This window comes from Lepisosteus platostomus, chromosome 14 (assembly GCF_059453375.1).
Source record: "Lepisosteus platostomus isolate fLepPlt1 chromosome 14, fLepPlt1.hap1, whole genome shotgun sequence".
NCBI lineage: Eukaryota > Metazoa > Chordata > Actinopteri > Semionotiformes > Lepisosteidae > Lepisosteus > Lepisosteus platostomus.
Window position 1 is genome coordinate 1,263,056 of NC_142624.1, and position 19,402 is coordinate 1,282,457.

The 19,402-nt window shown below is 58.0% G+C and overlaps 1 protein-coding gene across 1 annotated transcript; it reads left to right on the forward strand.

Annotated features, from left to right (window-relative positions):
• The first annotated feature begins 5,696 nt into the window (after nt 1-5,696).
• On the forward strand, nt 5,697-18,341 carry sox10 (SRY-box transcription factor 10). Its single transcript, XM_088607012.1, has 4 exons — nt 5,697-5,922; nt 11,536-12,153; nt 14,132-14,394; nt 14,675-18,341. Exons 2-4 carry the CDS (start codon nt 11,732-11,734, stop codon nt 15,463-15,465), a joined length of 1,476 nt encoding a protein of 491 aa, XP_088463138.1. The 5' UTR covers nt 5,697-5,922; nt 11,536-11,731; the 3' UTR covers nt 15,466-18,341.
• The last annotated feature ends 1,061 nt before the right edge of the window (nt 18,342-19,402 follow it).

The window sequence follows — 19,402 nt, forward strand, 5'->3', positions numbered from 1 at the left end:
TCCACAGCGTTTCCGCGGTGTTTCAGTTCAGACCTTCGATGTCTGACCGAATGTCGCGCCTACACGCGAGGACAGCGATCTCGATCGCGATTGTCGGCGCTAACGGACTTGACGCTTCAGTCGGGTTCAGCAGACTCCTCTTTTCCCCCTGAAGAACTGCCCGTGACAGGGAAGAAAACAAACGAAACCCACCGCTCCCACGCCCGTCTTCTTCAGCCGGCGCGGCTGTTTCGCCACACCACGCGGAAGACACACGCATTGTGTGCGCGTGCAGTGGGGGGTGTAGGGGGGGGTGATACACTTTCCTCCTCACGTTTCTAATGGACTGGGACCGGGAATCCCCCAAGGACAATACTCCCCAGTTGCAGTTTGAAACCCGCTCACCCGTGGGGTACAGACACCCCAGCAGGCCTAAACTGGGATTTCAATTGGAAAAGCGCTGCAATTAAGACCGCGGGGTGAATACGGATCAAAGGAGGAATATTTGACACAATTCGTTTCGGGAGTGTCTTTGGAGGTCATCCGCGGTCAGCCCTGCCTCTGGACCGTCTGTACCGAGCGGAACCACAGGAGAGACGCCGAAACGCCTCGCGCTTCCGCAGACACGGGAGCCGCGCGCCCCACCTCCTGCTCGTCCCCGCGAGGACCGGCCACCCCGAGAACCACGAGGGGCATCGACAGCGGGACCCCTCCCCAGACACGCGCACGCCCGTCCTCTCCCTCCGGAAGGAATTTGCGCTCCGACGGCGTCGCCATCGCGAAGCTTCAGTTTGTGTTGTTTTTGTTATGGTTTATTTGTTTTGCTCCGAAACGCTGTAAAAGTTTACAGGCAGCAGCTTCGAGCACGAGGCTGGGCAGTTCGGTAAACAGAGTGACCCTCCCCTCTCCCCTCTCCCCTCACCCCTCTCCCCTCCCCACCCCCTCCTTCACCACCACCACCGAATGCACGGTTGTCAAACAGCACCTGGTTAAGACGCAGGAGTCGGCTCGTCCCCGGCGCACCTGAAGTCGCCCCCTCGGAGGCGCGCTCTCGCTCTCGCTCTCGGGCGCGGGCAGGGTCTCGCGGCAGCGGCGCTCCAGGTGTCCGCGGGGCAGGAGGGCATACCCCCCCCAAACCAGGCCCAGATCCCCCCAGAGCCGGGACCCCAGGGGCCGGAGAGCGCAGCGCTCAGCCGGCGTGCCGAGCGCCCGTCCGGGAGCGTCTGTGAGCGCGCCGCAGAAGAAAGCCCTTCAGCACCAGCCCGTCTTTCTTTTCAACAACACGGCTGTTTTGTTTTGATCCAGTTTTTTTTCCTTTCATTAAGAGGTGGTGGTAGTGCGGGGGGGGGGGGGGATCACATGATGTCAATTCACCTGAGCAGCGAACAAAGAGGGTACAGACAGGAGAGAGAGAGAGAGAGAGGGGGAGAGAGGAGAGAGGGAGAGGAGATTCACTCACAGGCCAGGGGACACTCTCACCAGGCCACACACTCAAGCAGAAAGTGGGATTCTGGGGAGGAGAGAGAGGGAGCACATAAGAGGTATTGTTGACCAGCACAGCGCCTGTGTTTGTCTGCATCCGGACCTCAGACCGCACTCGCTGCCTAGACCCGGCCCGGGACAGAGCCAGGAGCCATCCCGGGCTGGGCCATGTCCGTCCAGCGGCTCTGGGAGCAGGGAAGGTGCTGTGGCTCCTCTGTGGGGGCTGGGTTTCCTGCTGGGACGCAGGCAGGCCGTTCCTCCCCGCACTCTGACAGGTGCTGTGGGCTAATAGCACTGGGCCACTCATACAGCTCTGCACACAACACACAGCACTGGGCCACTCATACAGCTCTGCACACAACACACAGCACTGGACAACTCATACAGCTCTGCACACAACACACAGCACTGGGCAACTCATACAGCTCTGCACACAACACACAGCACTGGGCAACTCATACAGCTCTGCACACAACACACAGCACTGGGCAACTCATACAGCTCTGCACACAACACACAGCACTGGGCAACTCATACAGCTCTGCACACAACACACAGCACTGGGCAACTCATACAGCTCTACACACAACACACAGCACTGGGCAACTCATACAGCTCTGCACAAAACACACAGCACCGTGCGATTTGTATGGTACTGCACACAACATACCACTCTGTGCAATTTGTACGGTACTGCACAAAACATACCACTCTGTGCAATTTGTACGGTACTGCACAAAACACACCACTCTGTGCAATTTGTACGGTACTGCACAAAACACACCACTCTGTGCAATTTATACACTACTGCACCAAACACACCACACTGTGCAATGTGTACAGTACTATACAAATTATACTGCACTGTGCAATTTATAAAGTACTGCACAAATTAAACAACATTGTGCAATTTATACGGTACAGGACAAAATACACAGCACTGTTCAATTTATGTAGTACTACACAAAAAACACAGCAAGTATTGTCCAAAATAAACTGCTTTGTGCAATTCATGCAGTACTGCACAGATCATAAAGCACTGTGCAATGTGTATAATAGTGCACCAAATGTGTAGTGTTGTGAAAATAATACAATAGTGTGTAACACTTATAGGACACTCACGTTAATAACATGCCAGGACTAATGCCATTCCTGGTGATTCAGAATGTTGCACAAGAGCACAGAAATCAGCTCTTTCTGTTCTGCTTAAGGACACCAACTCAAAACTGGAAAACAAGTCGCTGTTTCCTGGAAGTGCCCAGGGAGCGTTCAGCTCCCTCCAGTGTGAAATTCCACTCCGTGAGCTCCTTCTCCCTGGGAAGCCACACGGATCTCCACCCTCTCGGGACAGTCCCCCTTCCTGCATCCAGACCCACGGGTCACGGACAGGGATAGCGCCCCTGTTCCCCCACCCATCCTTAGTGGGACGAACTCCGACAACGGTTCCATAAGCAGCCGGCCTGTGGCTCCGGCCCCCTGGAATGAGGGAAGGGAAAGGCCGTTCATGCGGATCTCCTCCAGTGACATCAGCAGAGCCGATCCAGGACACCGGAATTCCGAGGAGGGATGTGCACCCCTGGGGGAGACAGGGGCTGCCGGCTCTCCCCCAGTCTTCACCCAGGTGAGGGGAGCGTCCTGCAGTCAGAGGTCTAGAGCCTGGTCAGATCACACGCCGAGCCGTCAGGAGCCCTGGGGGGCTCTGTGCACTGTACACCATTAACCTCCCACTCCAATTACCCCAGCCCCCCCTCCTCCGCCCCGGGGGCATCATCTCCAGGATGACACATCAGACACGCCAGCTATCTGTTCCCAGGCCCGCCGCTAATTAACTCTCTGGCCCCTGGCAGCTTCAAAGGAGCGCAGAATCGCAGCCCCCCGGCTGGGCCCGGCAGGGTGGAGAATCGGGCCCGGCCCGGGATGAAGTAGCGAGCCTCCCGGCCCCAGCTCATTCCGACGTCTCGGCTCTCTCCCGGAAAACCAGAGGCGGATCAGCCTGCCAATTCCGGCCTTCAGCCCTGGAACGGAGCCTCTACCCACAGGCACCCGCTCCGGGCTCTGTCTCGAACCCTGAGCCTTCAGCTCGGGCCCCGGGGGCCCCGCAGCCTGGTGTCGTCTTGCCCAGCGCCGGATGTCCCCCCTGCGCTCTCCGCACCCCCCGGTCCGTCACGGACGGTCGCCGAAGCCCGTGCGCTTGGCTCGCCTGAAAAACCTGCTCGCCCCGTGCGAAGAGCGTGGTGCCATCGCCATCCAGTCCGAACCCTGGGGTCCCCCCCCCGCGTGGCCCTCGTGCACCCTGACGCGCCTGCTGCCCCCTCCCGGCGGGAGCCAGCAGGGAGCCCTCGCTGACCGGCGGCACTCTGTGCCCAGACAAGCGCACCCCCACTCGCGCCACAGGACAGCCCCTTGCCCAGTGCCTTCGCTGGCTGGGCGACCCGGAGCGTTCGAGCCGCTGAACCGGTGGGCTCCTGAGGAACCAGGAGCAGTTCGACAGCAGCGAGCGTCAGACCCGACCAGGGTCACAGGGGAGATCGGCGGTGCTGCCCAGGAAGCACGATGTGCGATGATCCCCGACTGGCACGTTCAGACTTCTCCAGCGAGCCAGGAGAAGGAGGGGGATTTACTCTGGGGGTCCAACGGGCTGGGGGGCCCCCCAGAGTGTCTGTGTACAGGGTGCACTCGCGAGAGACCCTCCTGCCGGCCCAGATGGGTCCCGAGGCGGCGGGTCGGACTGGGGTCTCCAGCCCCACTCTGTGCCCCCTTGCGTAAGGGCTGTGCTGAGCTCTTCCCACGAGCGACTCTATTAATAACTCCCCTGCCGCTGGAGCTGGGGAGAGAAACGTTAGGAACCGCAGAAGATCGTCAGCGTTTCTGGCTTCCAGTCACTATAAAAAGTCACACACTCTCCAAAACGGGAGCTGATAACTTCAGGAAAATGTAGATGAAGATTCTGAGATTTTTTTGCTTTTAATGAGTGAGTCGAATCGAACAAGCTCCTCATTCAGCGCACTACTCTGCCACTGGACGTGCTTCTCTCCTGGAGATCCCAGCCAGGGTCCCAGTCCAGGATGAGCCCCTACAGCCCAGAGATCACAGCCAGGGTCCCAGTCCAGGATGGGCCCCTACAGCCCAGAGATCACAGTCAGGGTCCCAGTCCAGGATGAGCCCCTACAGCCCGGAGATCACAGTCAGGGTCCCAGTCCAGGATGAGCCCCTACAGCCTGGAGATCACAGTCAGGGTCCCAGTCCAGGATGAGCCCCTACAGCCCTGAGATCACAGCCAGGGTCCCAGTCCAGGATGAGCCCCTACAGCCCAGAGATCACAGCCAGGGTCCCAGTCCAGGATGAGCCCCTACAGCCTGGAGATCACAGCCAGGGTCCCAGTCCAGGATGAGCCCCTACAGCCCAGAGATCACAGTCAGGGTCCCAGTCCAGGATGGGCCCCTACAGCCTGGAGATCCCAGCCAGGGTCCCAGTCCAGGATGGGCCCCTACAGCCCAGAGATCCCAGCCAGGGTCCCAGTCCAGGATGAGTCCCTACAGCCCAGAGATCACAGCCAGGGTCCCAGTCCAGGATGGGCCCCTACAGCCTGGAGATCACAGCCAGGGTCCCAGTCCAGGATGAGCCCCTACAGCCCAGAGATCACAGCCAGGGTCCCAGTCCAGGATGAGCCCCTACAGCCTGGAGATCACAGCCAGGGTCCCATGCTGGATAAGGTGACCATTCTCCACTCAGGAAGTAAAGACATTGGGTCTCTTCAGTGGTTCCTCAGCAAGCGATGCCACGTGTCTGGAACCTGATTGAAAGCCCTTTATCACCTGACTGCCCACTGATCACAAGTAAACGTCATCACTGAACCTGTCTGTGCTCAAGGACAGCCTAGCGCCGCTCCTGAACCACTTGCGTGGAGGATGTTTATCTCTTTTTTTTTTTGCGTGGAAGGGCTTTTTTTATTTTCCTCCCAAGAAGGCAGATTTTGCCCAAGCAAAACCACCATCAGCACATTACATTTTGGGGGCTCGTCAAGTTGAAAAAAATAAAAACAAGGTGACAGAACTTCTGCGCCCTTTCGCCCCGCCCCTTCCTCCCCCCTCCCCGTAGCCCCGCCCCCGCCCGCCCCGCCCCCGGGGCTCCGGCCAATCCGCGGCGAGGCGGGGGGCGTGGCCCGGCGGCCCGGGCCGCTCCAGCCGCTGTTCCTTTAAAGGTTTCGCCTCGGTTCCTTTTCAACTTTTTTCCCCCCTCCCCTCCCGTGCCCTCCCCCCCCCCCCCCCCCCCCCCCCCAACCGCCACCTCACCCCTCCCTCCCACCTCTCGCTCCGCACACAACGGAGCCCTTTAAGCCGGCGCGCGACACAGAGACGGCATTCATTGGGGGTAGAGCGAGCCGGCGCGAGGGGGCTGGGAGCGTCACCGGGAAATTCTAACTCAGCGCTCGTGCGGAGAGGAGCCTTCTCGCGCAGCACAGTAAGAGCACCGCTGGTGGGGTCTCTCTCTCTCTCTCTCTCTCTGCGTGTGTGTGTGTGTGTCTCTGTGCATCTCTCTGCCCGTCTCTGTCTGCCACTCTCCGGCCCCGGAGACCTCCAGCTGCCCGGCCGCGGGTCCGATCTCCTGCTTCCTCCTGCTTTCGGGAGAAAAAAAACGACACAAAACCGAGACAGATATCAGGAAACGTTGCTTCGTGCATGTTGTTGGCAGAGGAGGGCAAAAGCAGGGCAAACAGGACCCAAAAGTGCAAAGGGCATTATTACTATTAGTATTATTAGTATTAGTATTAGTATTATTATTGTGGTTGCTGTTGTAGTTGTGGTGGTTGTTAGCTGCGGCGGTCCTGTTGTCGTCGTGGTTTGTGTTGTTGTTGTCGTTGTGTTGATGTTGTGATCGGTGCCGCTGGCGCCCCGGTGAATGGCCGGTTTGAACTGACTGAGCCGAGGGCTCGGGTCACCGGAACCCCGACACGCCAGCGGGTCTCGGCCCGGGGCCTGTTTATTTGTACCCGGTTCGGTTCTGCCGGACCTTCCAGTCCCCCTCTCCGCCCCACTGGGGCCGGGCTTTGGGGCCGGTTCGGCGGCCCGGCGGAGGGTTCCGTCTGTCCGAGCGGTCCGGTGGCGTCGGAAGGGTTAAGGCGAACGTCAACTCGATCTCGTTGTCACAGTCGTTGAAAAGTCTTTCTAAATGGTGACAAGGAGAATATGCATTAATATCATTAATTTAATATCATACTATCAATTATGATAATATTCTAATTCATATATTATTATTATTATTATTATTATTATTATTATTATTATTATTATTATTATTATTATTATTATTATTAAGTCTCTCGAACAGTGACAGCCCTGAAGTAATGTCGTGGTGTCTTGGGTCAGAGAAACACATTTCCGTGACAATGACACGTCCTGCTGCCCGGGGCCGATACGCAGAGCGGGGCACAGGTGGTCACTGCTGGTGGGCTTGCTCACGACCGGGGCTCGGGCTCACCTGCGGTCCGCTGGGCATGAGGAAAGGTTCCGACAAACGGGGCTCCTCTCTCCCCCACACTCCGGTCTGCCCGGACCGAGAAAACTAACTGCAATTGTACCCGGCCTGTATTTGCGTGGGCGACTTACAGGACATTTTTTAACGAAATAAATAAATACTTACATTGCGAGTTCTCCGAAGTTCAGACAGGTCCGTGTGTGAAACTTTTAAACATCAGCCCTGTTATGCCCGGGGTTGTTATTATTAAAACTGATAAACACGATTTAAGTGTCACAGAATTTCTGCTCGTTTCTGTCAAGACGGATCTAAAATAAAAGTGATTTACGTATTATATATATTTATCTCAACAGACACTCAATAGGTGCAGTCTGTCCACGTACACTGCGCTTTTACACAGTTATACTGCTCGATTCTCAGAAGTTACAAACCTTACTGAGCCGGATTCATCGATTTTAGTTTCTCCGCTTATTTCTAAAAATCCCTGCCAAGGCCAGGGCAGCCTTCACTCTGACGTGCGGGCATGACAGACGCCCCGGTTTCAGACGGAAAACGCCCGGTTTTGCTTTGTCACGCACAGAGAGGACATTCCCGCAGCACAGGGGACGAATAAGCAGCAGGAAAAAGAATAAAACAGAAAAATGGCAAAGCGTTACGTGACAATAACCGCCCCTGCAGTACCTGTTGAAAGTGTTCAACACGAGGACAGCGCCAAACCGCATTTCACGAGCAGCGTGGAAGCTGGAAGGGTTTTCTAACAATATGAATACCCGAAATTAATTACTTTTAATTCGCAAATCAGTAAATGATTAAGGAAAAATGGTCGAACGAAAAATAATCCATAAACAGGTGCTTCGATTAATACGACAATGAAAAGTAAAATAACCAAGTTCGAGTATTAAAGGTAACCGGGGGGCCAAGTTCATCATCGTTTCATCTTCATCGTTGAGGGTGATTCTAATTGCGAGTGAACGATAAAAGTACTATGGGTACCCCAATTCAAACCCCGAATCTCGGGGACCTCCCCCCGTATTTACAGAGGGCGGTCGTGCTCCGTGTAGATTTATTTCCCGAGCTGTTGGGACGCTCCTGCGCTCGGAGAGACCCGGTCGGTCCCGTGAGTCGGGATCAGCCGCTTGGTCCCGGTGGCGCTCCGGACCGGGACGAGCCGGGCCAGGGACAGGCCAGGGACACAGCGACAGGCCGGACCCGCCCAGGACCTGCGCCACCGGCCGGCTCCTCGGAGCTCTGCTTTCAAATAACATAGCGGCGCAGGACAATTGCCCTCGAACTCAGGCTGATCATTAATTTCGCGATTAGCGCCCTGTGGAGCGGGGCCGAGAAGGCAGGACGTGGGATTTGAAACGACGCCCGAGACATCTAAAGCGTCACACGAATGAACCGCTTAGTTCTCCTCGGCAGTGGACCGCAGGCTGCGGTCCGACGCTGTTCGAACTTCCGGGGTCAAGTTCCTCCTCCGAACTGGGCTCGCGGGTCTTTTGGCTCGAGGGTCAGCGATGACCCCCGTTCCTCGCGGCGTGGCGCTCCCCCGTGGCTCCCTCCCGCTCACGGCGCCCACGGAGCCCCCGCGACACCGCGCCCCGCCCAAGCCTTCGCGACCGTCCCGCCGAGTTCAGGACACGCTTTCCCGTGGTTCAACCCCAGGCTTCACACCGGCGTGGGGTTAAACCCTCGTCAGGGCCCACGGCGCCCAGGACAGGGGAGTGTGCGTGTCGGAATAATACTTCGTGATAATAATGTGATAATACTTCCGGCACAAGGGACGTTTTCAGAAGCACCTACCGGCGCGAAGACCAAGCACTTGTGCAAAAAAAAAAAACACGACACTAAAAAAATATTCGGACACGAGTGGCATGTGATCTGGGCCGGGCGCGCGGACAGTGCGGTCACGCTCACTTCAGCGCGAGTCTTCATTAACGCCTAATTGGCCGGAGATGTTCTCCAGCCTCCCGTGTATCCCCCAGGGTCATTCATTAACAGCGCTGTAATTAATCCCTCACTCCGACACCCCGGCGCTACCGGGGAGAGGCGGGGTACCGTCCCCCCAGAACACACAGTGCGCGTACGGGGTCCCCCCCCCCAAGAACAAGACACAGTAGGGGCACAAAGTCCACCGCCTGAACCCCTCGGTCTCCTCGTCAGCTGGCGTCCCTGTCCGGGTGCAGGTGCGTAGCGCCCCCGGCACCAACACGAAGCCAGGAGCGGGGAAAAACCGTGCGTGACACGATCCACGCTTGAGGTGAGAGCACACGCACACGCACAGAAGAGGCGATGAGACGGGCGGAGCAGAGCAGACCGTACAGACTGGGTGTGACACAACAGCCGGTTACGTGACGCACGAAGGGGATTTGATGTGACGCCGATTTACACCTGACGTCACGTCTCGCCCGTCCTGGACCCCATTAGATCACAGACCCGTGCGCACGCCGGTGGGGGGGGGGGTCGGACGACCTGCGCGTGAAGCTCCAGGTGCAGACGAGTGTCGACGAGGGAGCCGAATTAATCGCACGCGTGGGTCGCAGGTGGGCGCGTTATTTCATATTCGATGAGCTCGACACCAAGGCGCGAAATCCGGTTTCGGAGTCCACGTGATGAGTATGGCAAAACTGAGCAGCCGTCGCCGGAACCCGTCCGAGCTCCTCAACTGGACTGACGCGAGTCTCGCCGTCTTCCAAACACGACATGCTTCCTTTCTGGAAATACCTCGGGACACAGGGACACGGGGGGTGTTCCGCGACGCGCGCGTCAGGGAAGTTGAGGGTGTCTCAAGACGGAAACCAGGCGGCTCCGTGGCCGCTCGAACGAAAAGTCAAAACAGCACAGGAGAGGAGTGCGCTGGGAAAAAACCCGAACTGAATGTCTCTTCAGTTCTTTATGCTGTAAGAATGTTGGAGGAAAATAGTCTGTTTCATATCAAGGACAGAAAAGTCCACATGATCCTCAAATTGAAACAGTCCTATCTTTCTAACAGACGAATTAATCATTTTTTGTGGGTCACTTATCATGAATATCTCATAATGCAGTAGTATTGATCAAATTAATCATGTTATCGCAGTGCAGAGAATCATTCCCCGTTTCTTTGGGCCCTGTAAAGAGTTCGGGAGGCGAGGCGGCGGCCCGCACAGCTGGAAGGGGGGTATTTTACCTTGCGTCTCGTTTATCCCTGCTCTCTCTCTCTCCTGGGTGAGGGGGTCCGTGTCTGTGCGAGAAACGGGAGCGAATTCCTCTTCCTGTGCCTGTAGCTCGGGCACGGCGGCTGGCCCCGCACACACACACACACAGCCGGCTCTGTCCGCCGCGGCTCGGACCCGTGGACTGGGCACCAGTCCCCGGTGAGCTGGTCAGGACTGCGAGGCCGTCGACAGCGGGCCGGAGCGGGACTCGACACCCCGGGCCGCGGCCTGTCCGCACGGCCAGGCCATGTGAACGGCGGAGCGTCGAGTGAGGAGGATCCGTTTCACCGGGCGGTCGGCTTGTCGGCTGCCCACCGCCCCCATTCTCGCTCGTGTCTCCGTGCAGAAGCGGGGAACACGCCCGGCGGTTCTTCTACATCGGTTACGATTCGCCTGCGAGCCACAGACGCCAAGTCGGGGACATAATCCCGGCCCATCGCTGCGGTGTGCGCAGTGCCCTCCGGTCTGTCTCCTGCAGAACGGGTCCGGCACCTGGGCAGACTCTGCCTGCGGATTGCACGACCTGGACATTTTGGGCTTTTAAACAGCAACCTGGCTTGTTTTGTTGTGCTTGGAGGGGCGTCACTAACACAAAGAGTGCCTAGACGGAAATAATTACCGCCGGTGTCTTCTTCCCGAAATTCCGGAAGTCTCTGAGCGACCTGCGGTCCACAGACGGGGTGTGTCCGGTGGGCTGTTTTGGAAAAGGGGGCCCCGCTTTTCCCCAAAAAAGATTTTTCCAAGTAGGGAGCTGGGTCGGCATGCACAGGCTGCAAAGGAACAAGTCGATGTCTATTCCTGCTGAAAAGAGAAGAAAAACACAACGTTTCGGCTGTGGAGTCTTCTCCGGGTGCGACGCCCTCAGGTGTCTCTTTTCTCCTCTTGTCAGCGTGGAATAAACCTTCACTTGTTATTGAGAGCCCAACACAGTTGAGCCTTGCGTGTCCAGTATTCACAGACCCCTGTGTGTGTGTGTTCAGTGCTCACTGACCCCTGTGTGTGTTCAGTGCTCACTGACCCCTGTGTGTGTGTGTTCAGTGCTCACTGACCCTGTGTGTGTGTGTTCAGAGCACACTGACCTCTGTGTGTGTGTTCAGTGCTCACTGACCCCTGTGTGTGTGTTCAGTGCTCACTGACCTCTGTGTGTGTGTTCAGTGCTCACTGACCCCTGTGTGTGTGTTCAGTATTGTATTCACAGACCCCTGTGTGTGTGTTCAGAGCTCACTGACCCCTGTGTGTGTGTTCAGAGCTCACAGACCCCTGTGTGTGTGTGTTCAGAGCTCACTGACCCCTGTGTGTGTGTGTGTTCAGAGCTCACAGACCCCTGTGTGTGTGTGTTCAGTGCTCACAGACCCCTGTGTGTGTGTGTTCAGTGCTCACTGACCCGTGTCTCTCTCTCCGCCAGGTGAGACCGGACCAGCAGTCGGCGCAGGCGGGCCAGGAGAGGCGCGCGGCGGTTCTCCGGATGGGAAGGACTTGGCACGTCCCGGACCTGCTGATCACTGCGCCTGTTGGGATTGACTGGAGCCGCAGACACAGAGACCCTCGGCCCAGCGGCCGCTGACCCAGAGCGAGGAGAGAGCACGGCGCGCCGCAGCAGCATGTCGGGCGAGGAGCAGAGCCTGTCGGAGGTGGAGATGAGCCCCGGCGCCTCGGAGGACGGCCACTCGCTGTCCCCGGGGCCCGCGGCGGGCGCGGCGCGCGCGGAGTCGCCCGTGCCCGGGCAGCAGGGCCCCGGGGCGGGGCTGGAGGGCGCGGGGGCGGCGGGCGTGAAGACCGAGGAGGACGACGACCGCTTCCCCATCGGCATCCGCGAGGCCGTCAGCCAGGTGCTGAACGGCTACGACTGGACGCTGGTGCCCATGCCGGTGCGCGTGAACTCGGGCAGCAAGAGCAAGCCCCACGTCAAGCGGCCCATGAACGCCTTCATGGTGTGGGCGCAGGCTGCGCGCCGCAAGCTGGCCGACCAGTACCCACACCTGCACAACGCCGAGCTCAGCAAGACGCTGGGCAAGCTCTGGAGGTGAGCGGGGCCGGGGGGGGCCGGGGGGGTTAATTATCCCGCCCAGGCCAGAGGCACGAAGCACGTGAGAGGACGTGACTTTAGTCTCGGGCTCAGCAGCAGCTGAGGCCAGCGAGGCGCTCTGCCCGCTGGGAGCAGGGCTCCTGGGTCACCCGTCCCGTTGGTACACTTTGAAGAGCTCTGCTCGAACGCGATCCCTGCAGATCCCGGGATCTGCAGATCCACTTAAGATTGATCCCGGCTTCCAGCGAGTCGAGCAGAGCAGCTCACCGCCGGGCGGGTGTCATACAGCCCAGGGCGTCACATCACCTCATTGTAACGGTCAGCTGCTTGGCTGTCACTAATGATCCTGGGGTGCTGCCAGTGAGAGTGGGGGTGCTGTCAGTGAGAGTGGGGGTGCTGTCAGTGAGAGTGGGGGTTCTGACCCTGGTGTCTGACCGCTGGTCACTAACGATCCCGGGGTGCTGTCAGTGAGAGTGGGGGTGCTGTCAGTGAGAGTGGGGGTTCTGACCCTGGTGTCTGACCGCTGGTCACTAACGATCCCGGGGTGCTGTCAGTGAGAGAGGGGGTGCTGACCCTGGTGTCCCGAAACTCCCGAAACTGTGCAGTGGGGGGTGAGGGGTGTCCCCTCTTCTATGGAAAACTAGTTGAAATCCTTGCAGATGAATAGCACTCTATAAATGTAAGAAATTCTAAACTTATTGCAACAACTGAAAATGCCGTTCCTCAATAATCTGAATATTGATCCTATGTAGTTCCGAGTATCCCTGCGTGTGAGCTTATCACATTAAGAAAAGAGCATGCCCTCCAAAATGTAATTCTTTCCATCTCATGCCTATAGCAAAGAAGAAAATACTTTTTTTTTTACCCCAAGATCGTGCGTTTCAGGCACTGAACAGCGCCTGCGTGTTCTTGGGGTGTTTGAGTCATGTCCCTAGCGTGCTCGGAGCTCTGTCCCTCCCGTGTTGTCTTTTCAAAGCTCGGCACGCGTTTGCTTCTGTCTGCAGGAGGTGGGGGGAGAGCGCGTGCCTGTCGGTGTGCGTTTGCTTCTGTCTGCGGGGAGAGGAATTCACACTGGGGGCTATATTCTGGCCCTGGTGTCTCTGTTTACCAGGCCCCCCCCCCCCCTTTGAAGACAGGACCCGGCGAGAACGCTAAAAAGAATCACATGTCCCAGGAATTCTGGTCAGGCCAGCGCCCAGACCGTCAGCTCCGCGGGGGCGTGTCCGCCCCTGGCCAGTGTCTCCTGTGCTTCTCCGAGAGCGAGCGGGAAATCTTCGGCCCCTAAATCTAATAAAGGAACCGCTCCGGGTATTCCAGCAGCCTCCCTTCAGTGCGGCGCAGGTGTGCGCGGAGACACCCGAGGCTGCCCCGGGACACGGCCGGGGCAGGGACCGGGGCCTGGTCTCTTCTGTTTCGCGTCTCCCGCCCGGGCGGTGACTCGCCGGCTTTCCTCGGTCCAGACGGGACTTGTCTTGGGTTTTTTCTTTTAAAACGCTCACCCTGTCGCAGGCACGGTGGTCTGGTCAGACGGGCGCTCGGGTGTGGTGGAGTTGGGCACTGGATAAGGCCTCTTTCTGTCAGAAAGAAGTCAAGCCTCTCAGTTTGTAGAGGAGTCTCTGTTCATTGATGTATTTTACCTGGTTTGATCCTTGAGTGTTGAAGGGCACAGCCTGTTTTTAGTTTTCTACATGATAAGACATAGGCTGGAGCACAGTTTCAGGAGGATCAGGAGCTTGCTCCCCACTCCCACCACCCTCTGTGTACAGCAGTGCCTCCAGTCCACACGGTGGGGGGAGGGGTCTCATCCGGTTGTGTTGAATGAATCCAGGGTAGGGGCTTCAACACCATGGCTGGGCAGCTTGCTCCCCACTCCCACCACCCTCTGTGTACAGCAGTGCCTCCTGCCAGGCAGCTGGCGCTCCGGTGTTTTGACGGTGATCTCCTGTCTGTCCTCCCCCCCCCCCGCCGCCGCCAGGCTGCTGAACGAGAGCGATAAGCGCCCCTTCATCGAGGAGGCCGAGCGCCTGCGCAAGCAGCACAAGAAGGACTACCCCGAGTACAAGTACCAGCCCCGCAGACGCAAGAACGGCAAGGCGGGGCCCGGCGCCGAGGGCGACGCCCACTCCGAGGGCGAGGTCAACCACAGCCAATCGCACTACAAGAGCATGCACCTCGACCACGCCCACTCCGCGGGGGCGGGCTCCCCGCTCTCTGACGGGCACCACCCACACGCCGCAGGTGAGCGCAGACCGAGGCTGCTCTCCTACGGCACCCGAGCCCAAGGGGTGATTCACCCCCCTTTATTCCACCGCGCCAGAGCAGTGGCCCCGGCTGGGTGGTGGACCCCCAGAATCAGGGCTGCAGCAGGAGGGCCGATTGTCCGCTCGCGGAGGGGTAAAGGGGTGCCGTGCTGGTACCAGACTGCGGGACCCCTGTGGGTCCCCCTGTGTGTTCGTCCACGCGGCTGCGCCCCCCTGTCTCCCCCAGTCTCTCACCTCCGGCCCTCTCCCTGTTGCAGGTCAGAGCCACAGCCCCCCGACGCCCCCCACCACGCCCAAGACGGAGCTGCAGTCGGGGAAGTCGTCGGAGGGCAAGCGCGACGGCGGGGGCCCCCGGGGCCCGCTGGGGGCCGGCGAGGGCGGGCCGGGGGCCGCGGCGGGCGGGGCCGGGCCCGGGGGGAAGCCCCACATCGACTTCGGCAACATGGACATCGGCGAGATCAGCCACGAGGTGATGGCCAACATGGAGCCCTTCGACGTCAACGAGTTCGACCAGTACCTGCCCCCCAACGGGCACCCGGCGGGGCCGCCCGGCGGGGGGGCCTCGTACGCCTACGGCATCTCCAGCGCGCTGGCGGCGGCCGGCGGCCACTCGGCGGCCTGGCTGTCCAAGCAGCAGCAGCAGCAGCAGCAGCAGGCGCAGCAGCAGGCGCAGCAGCAGCACCACGGCGCCGTGGGCGCGGCCGGCGACCCGGGCAAGGCCCAGATCAAGAGCGAGGCGGGCGGCGCCGGGCACTTCGCCGAGCCGGCAGGCTCCCAGCTCACCTACACGCCCCTCAGCCTGCCCCACTACAGCTCGGCCTTCCCCGCGCTGGCCTCCCGCGCCCAGTTCGACTACCCCGAGCACCAGGCGGCCGGCTCCTACTACAGCCACTCCGGCCAGCCCTCCGGCCTCTACTCCGCCTTCTCCTACATGGGCCCCGCGCAGCGCCCGCTGTACACCGCCATCGCCGACCCCGGCAGCGTGCCGCCGTCCCACAGCCCCCCGCACTGGGAGCAGCCCGTGTACACCACGCTCTCGCGGCCCTGAGGAGGGTGTGAGAGGGGGACCGCGGCGCCAGGGTCCCGTCCCCCTCGGCTCTCGGCTTGGCCCGGCCCGGCCCGGCCCGGGGAGGCGAGGAGCTGTGCGCGGCGCCCGGCGGGGGAAGGCTCAGGCGGTCGCCGGGCGCCCCGGCTCCCGCGTTCGGCGCCCCGCGCGAGGGGGCGAGCCGGCGGACCGGCGAGGGGCGCGCGCCCGCGGTCTTGGGGATCGCCCACCGGCGACTCGAACCGCCCGCCGTCACTGTGCTCAAAGCTCAGACCGCGCGATCCGGGGGGCTCAGCTGGCCCCTGGCCCAGTCCGGTTCCCCGTTTCGGGTCGCGGGGGGGCTGCGATGGACTGGGACTCCAAGGGTGGTCTCTGGCCGTCGCTCCTGGGACTGAGGAGGGGGGTGGAAACTGAGGCTCTGGGGGCCCCCGCCCACGAGGCTGTGGGGCTACCCGGGTGTGGCGCCCCGCGGAGAGGGAGAGAGAGAGGGCAGCCTGTTGCCCTGGAGCTGATCGGTATTACCCCCAGGGGTAAAGACCGGGGAGGATGATGGAGGATGAACAAAGAAAGCTGGGCTAACGTCTGCGAGCTGCGGCCCAGGGCTCTCCTCTGGGGGAGACAGGGCGGGTCACTGGGGTCACTGGGGGTACAGCCCAGCCCTCGGTCATGAGGAGACGACACCCCCCACAGGGCCCGCCCCGCGCCGAGTCGCAGAACGAGCGTTCACGAGCGCACGCGCGTTTGTGCGAGAGGAAACATCAGCGGAGACGGATTTCTGTTTTCTCGGCGTCATGTCCGCAGCCGGACCGGCACCAGGAGGGACGAGCTTCCCCAGAGCGAGGGGGGGACCGCAGAGAGAGCACGACTCCCCCCGCGTGGCCCGCCCGGAGCGCCGAGGCTGCTGGGGAGGCAGCGCTCTGAGCGGCACGGCGAAGGAGGGGAGGGAGATCCTTCGCACGCACACACGAGCGCTCACGGGGCGCCGGAGTCCGCTGGCTGGTCCGGATCCGAGCGGACAGGCGGATTTCCACTGGGCCGCTCAGCTCGGACAGCCTCAGGAGTGGAGGAGTTCCTCCGAGTGGAGCCGGACTGGGATAACGCAGGGCTGTCCCAGGCAGCTCTGTGCTCCACTACACTGTACTCTACCTGCTTCTACTGAAACCGCAAGGATGGAGACTCTCTGTGTTTACACGCAGGATGTCCGTGTGCAGAAGATTCTCGTGCAGAGGCGCCTACTTTCTGTGCAACGGCTCTGCGTCGACAGATTCTTCTTAGATACAGCGTCTTCTGAACAGGAGAGCTCTACCGACGTGTCTCCTGTGAGCAAGCACATGGTCTGGCATCACAGACAGACACCCCCTGTACTTCAACACACGTCTTCCTGACAGGCTCTTGTAGTCACTGCCGCGCTGTATGAGGTCGGCTGGTTCCTGAACTGAAAAAAACCTGCATTTCAGTCCAAGATGTCTAAGATGCTGGACTACTGTACTCAGACACACTGCGTCTCCTGCGCAGGATACCGCGATGCAGACCTGTGCGCACATGCAGGTACAGGCTCTTTGATTTAGGCGCATGGTCTGGTGCCGCAGAGACGGGACCCCCCCCAGTCCGTGGCCTGGACACGGTGTCCACTCCCATTGGGAACTGGAGGAGAGGGTCCCTCTCCCTCTCTCCCACCCGGGACCGATCCACACAGACCTTGTGTGTATCAACTGCGTTTTGATATATCTTTTTTTATCATTAACCAAAATGAAGGCTATTTTTTTGTTTTGTCTGAAAAGAAAAAAAAATGTATTATTATAATTATTATTATTATTATTTTATTATTATTATTATTATAATTATTTTATCTCCATTACACTGAAAGTCCTCACCACTGCCCTGGGCTTAATAATAATAATGTGTGAACAATGTGTTTGCTTTGCATTTTTAAAAAGTACTGATTTATTCTAAAAGTCCAGTTTTGTTTGTGCTAAAAGCAACTGTCAGTTGTGCTGCAATCTGTTGCTCGATATGTTATAATTAACTGCAGTGTGCTGATGCCAACTTCAGGAGAGTGAGAGGAGAGTGAGAGAGGGGAGTGAGGAAGGGGTGAGGACTGAGAGGATGAGAGAGACAGGGTGAAAGGGTGATAGTGAGAGAGAGAGATAGAGAGAGAGTGGAACAGTGAAAGGCTGTAACAGGAGCAGTAGCAGATAGTGGGGGGGGGCTCAGATCAAAGACGAGACTACTGATCATTCTTGACTCCGAGTCAAGACTACGAATGTCAGCTTCAGGTGAGCAGTACACCTGGATGGCCAACATTCAGGACTCCTCTTAATCGGATTTCTCACGTCCCAACAGACCAATCAAAAGAGGCGTTAATCCTCTCTTTGCAGTCGTATTGGTTTGTCCATCAGCCAGTTTAACTCTGGTCCCTCCCCTTTACCTCTCTCTGTCCGTCTGTTCATCTTTATTTGATCATTATTTCTTTGGGGTTTTTCACTCTTCATATGAATAATAAATGAATGGCCACATCTTCACTAGAGAATACACGCACTGGGACTCCTGCAGGCCCAGAGCAATCTGATTAAACACTTTTATTCCACAGCTTTCTATTTTCAGTTTACTTGCTTACAAAAGAAGTGAAAGACCTGTTATTACTGTTATTATATATAAAAACAAAGTTATTTATATTTGCTGAGAAAAACAAAACACTTATTACTTGTTAACAGTCTGTTGATCCTGACAGTTCTGTACGTCTCCTTATTCTTATTCCTTATTCTGTATTTTTACTGTCAGCTGAAAAACATTTGTAAATATTAGTCTTACTGAAAACCTTAGAGATTCTTATTAACTTCTTATACTAAAAATAAATATATATTCTTTCTTTTTTTAAAGCCGTGTTGTTTTTAAAAGATGTTTGTGTACAAAAGCTCAGGTACCCAGATACAGATAGACTAACGGGGTACTGATACACTGACACAGTACCGTGCACACTGATACAGCACTGGTGCACACTGACACAGCCCTGGTGTACTAAAAGAGCTCTGGTGCACACCGATAAGACACTGGTGCACACTGACGGCCCCGGTGTACTAAAAGAGCTCTGGTGCACACTGACACAGCCCTGGTGTAAACACTGATGCACTGACACAGCCCTGGTGCACACTGATAAGACATTGGTGCACACTGACACGGCACTGATGTACTCACACACTGACACTACCAAGTACTATCAGCACCCTTACACACACTGGCAAGATGAGACGACCATTTACTGACAGAAGGACGAATAATCTACTCATGTTACCAATTTCTCCCCATCCTCGTTCTAATCGGCACAAACGTGCCAGACAGGTTCAGGAGACCACTGCGAACCGAATTAATTCTATTTCCCCAAGGGGACCTGGGCACTTTCCCAGGTGAGTGACCTCAGAGGCGCAAGGACAGGCTGAATCTGCGAGGGGGATAGGTTTCACTATTTCACTGTTTCACTATTTTATTTCATAGTTTCTACTTTTCCAGAATGAAACTCCTACATTTGCCAAAACTGCGGCCCCCCTGTGATTTTATAACGAGGTGCGCTACAATTCGTAAGACCGCCCTTTGGAAGGATGTGCCCACACTGAGGGGCGGCTATCTCGGCGGCGACAGTTTCTCAGACTGCAGCGCCACATCGAGGGGCAGACACGCCCCGGGACACACGCCCGGCTCGACACGCACACCCCTTCCTCTCATCAGCCCCTCATCACATGAGACTCCGCGGACGATCACACTGGTTCAGCGTCTCCCCCCCGGCCCGGAGGCACTCGAGGAGAGTTGAATAATCCTCTTTGATGACTGGCTGGATGCTATTGCAGGTCAAACCTCACAGCCCTGCAGTCCTATGTATGCTCATCTTCACATGGTCCTGTCTGCACTGGTTCCTGCCTCTGGTCTCAGAGGAACACTGCGACTT

What these genes read in the sequence shown, in the direction of transcription:
- sox10 (XM_088607012.1), top strand. Translation starts at nt 11,732, where the DNA reads ATGTCGGGCGAGGAGCAGAGCCTGTCGGAGGTGGAGATGAGCCCCGGC. An exon ending in ACGCTGGGCAAGCTCTGGAG is followed by an intron (nt 12,154 to 14,131) that starts GTGAGCGGGGCC and finishes CGCCGCCGCCAG; the next exon opens with GCTGCTGAACGAGAGCGATA. An exon ending in GCACCACCCACACGCCGCAG is followed by an intron (nt 14,395 to 14,674) that starts GTGAGCGCAGAC and finishes TCCCTGTTGCAG; the next exon opens with GTCAGAGCCACAGCCCCCCG.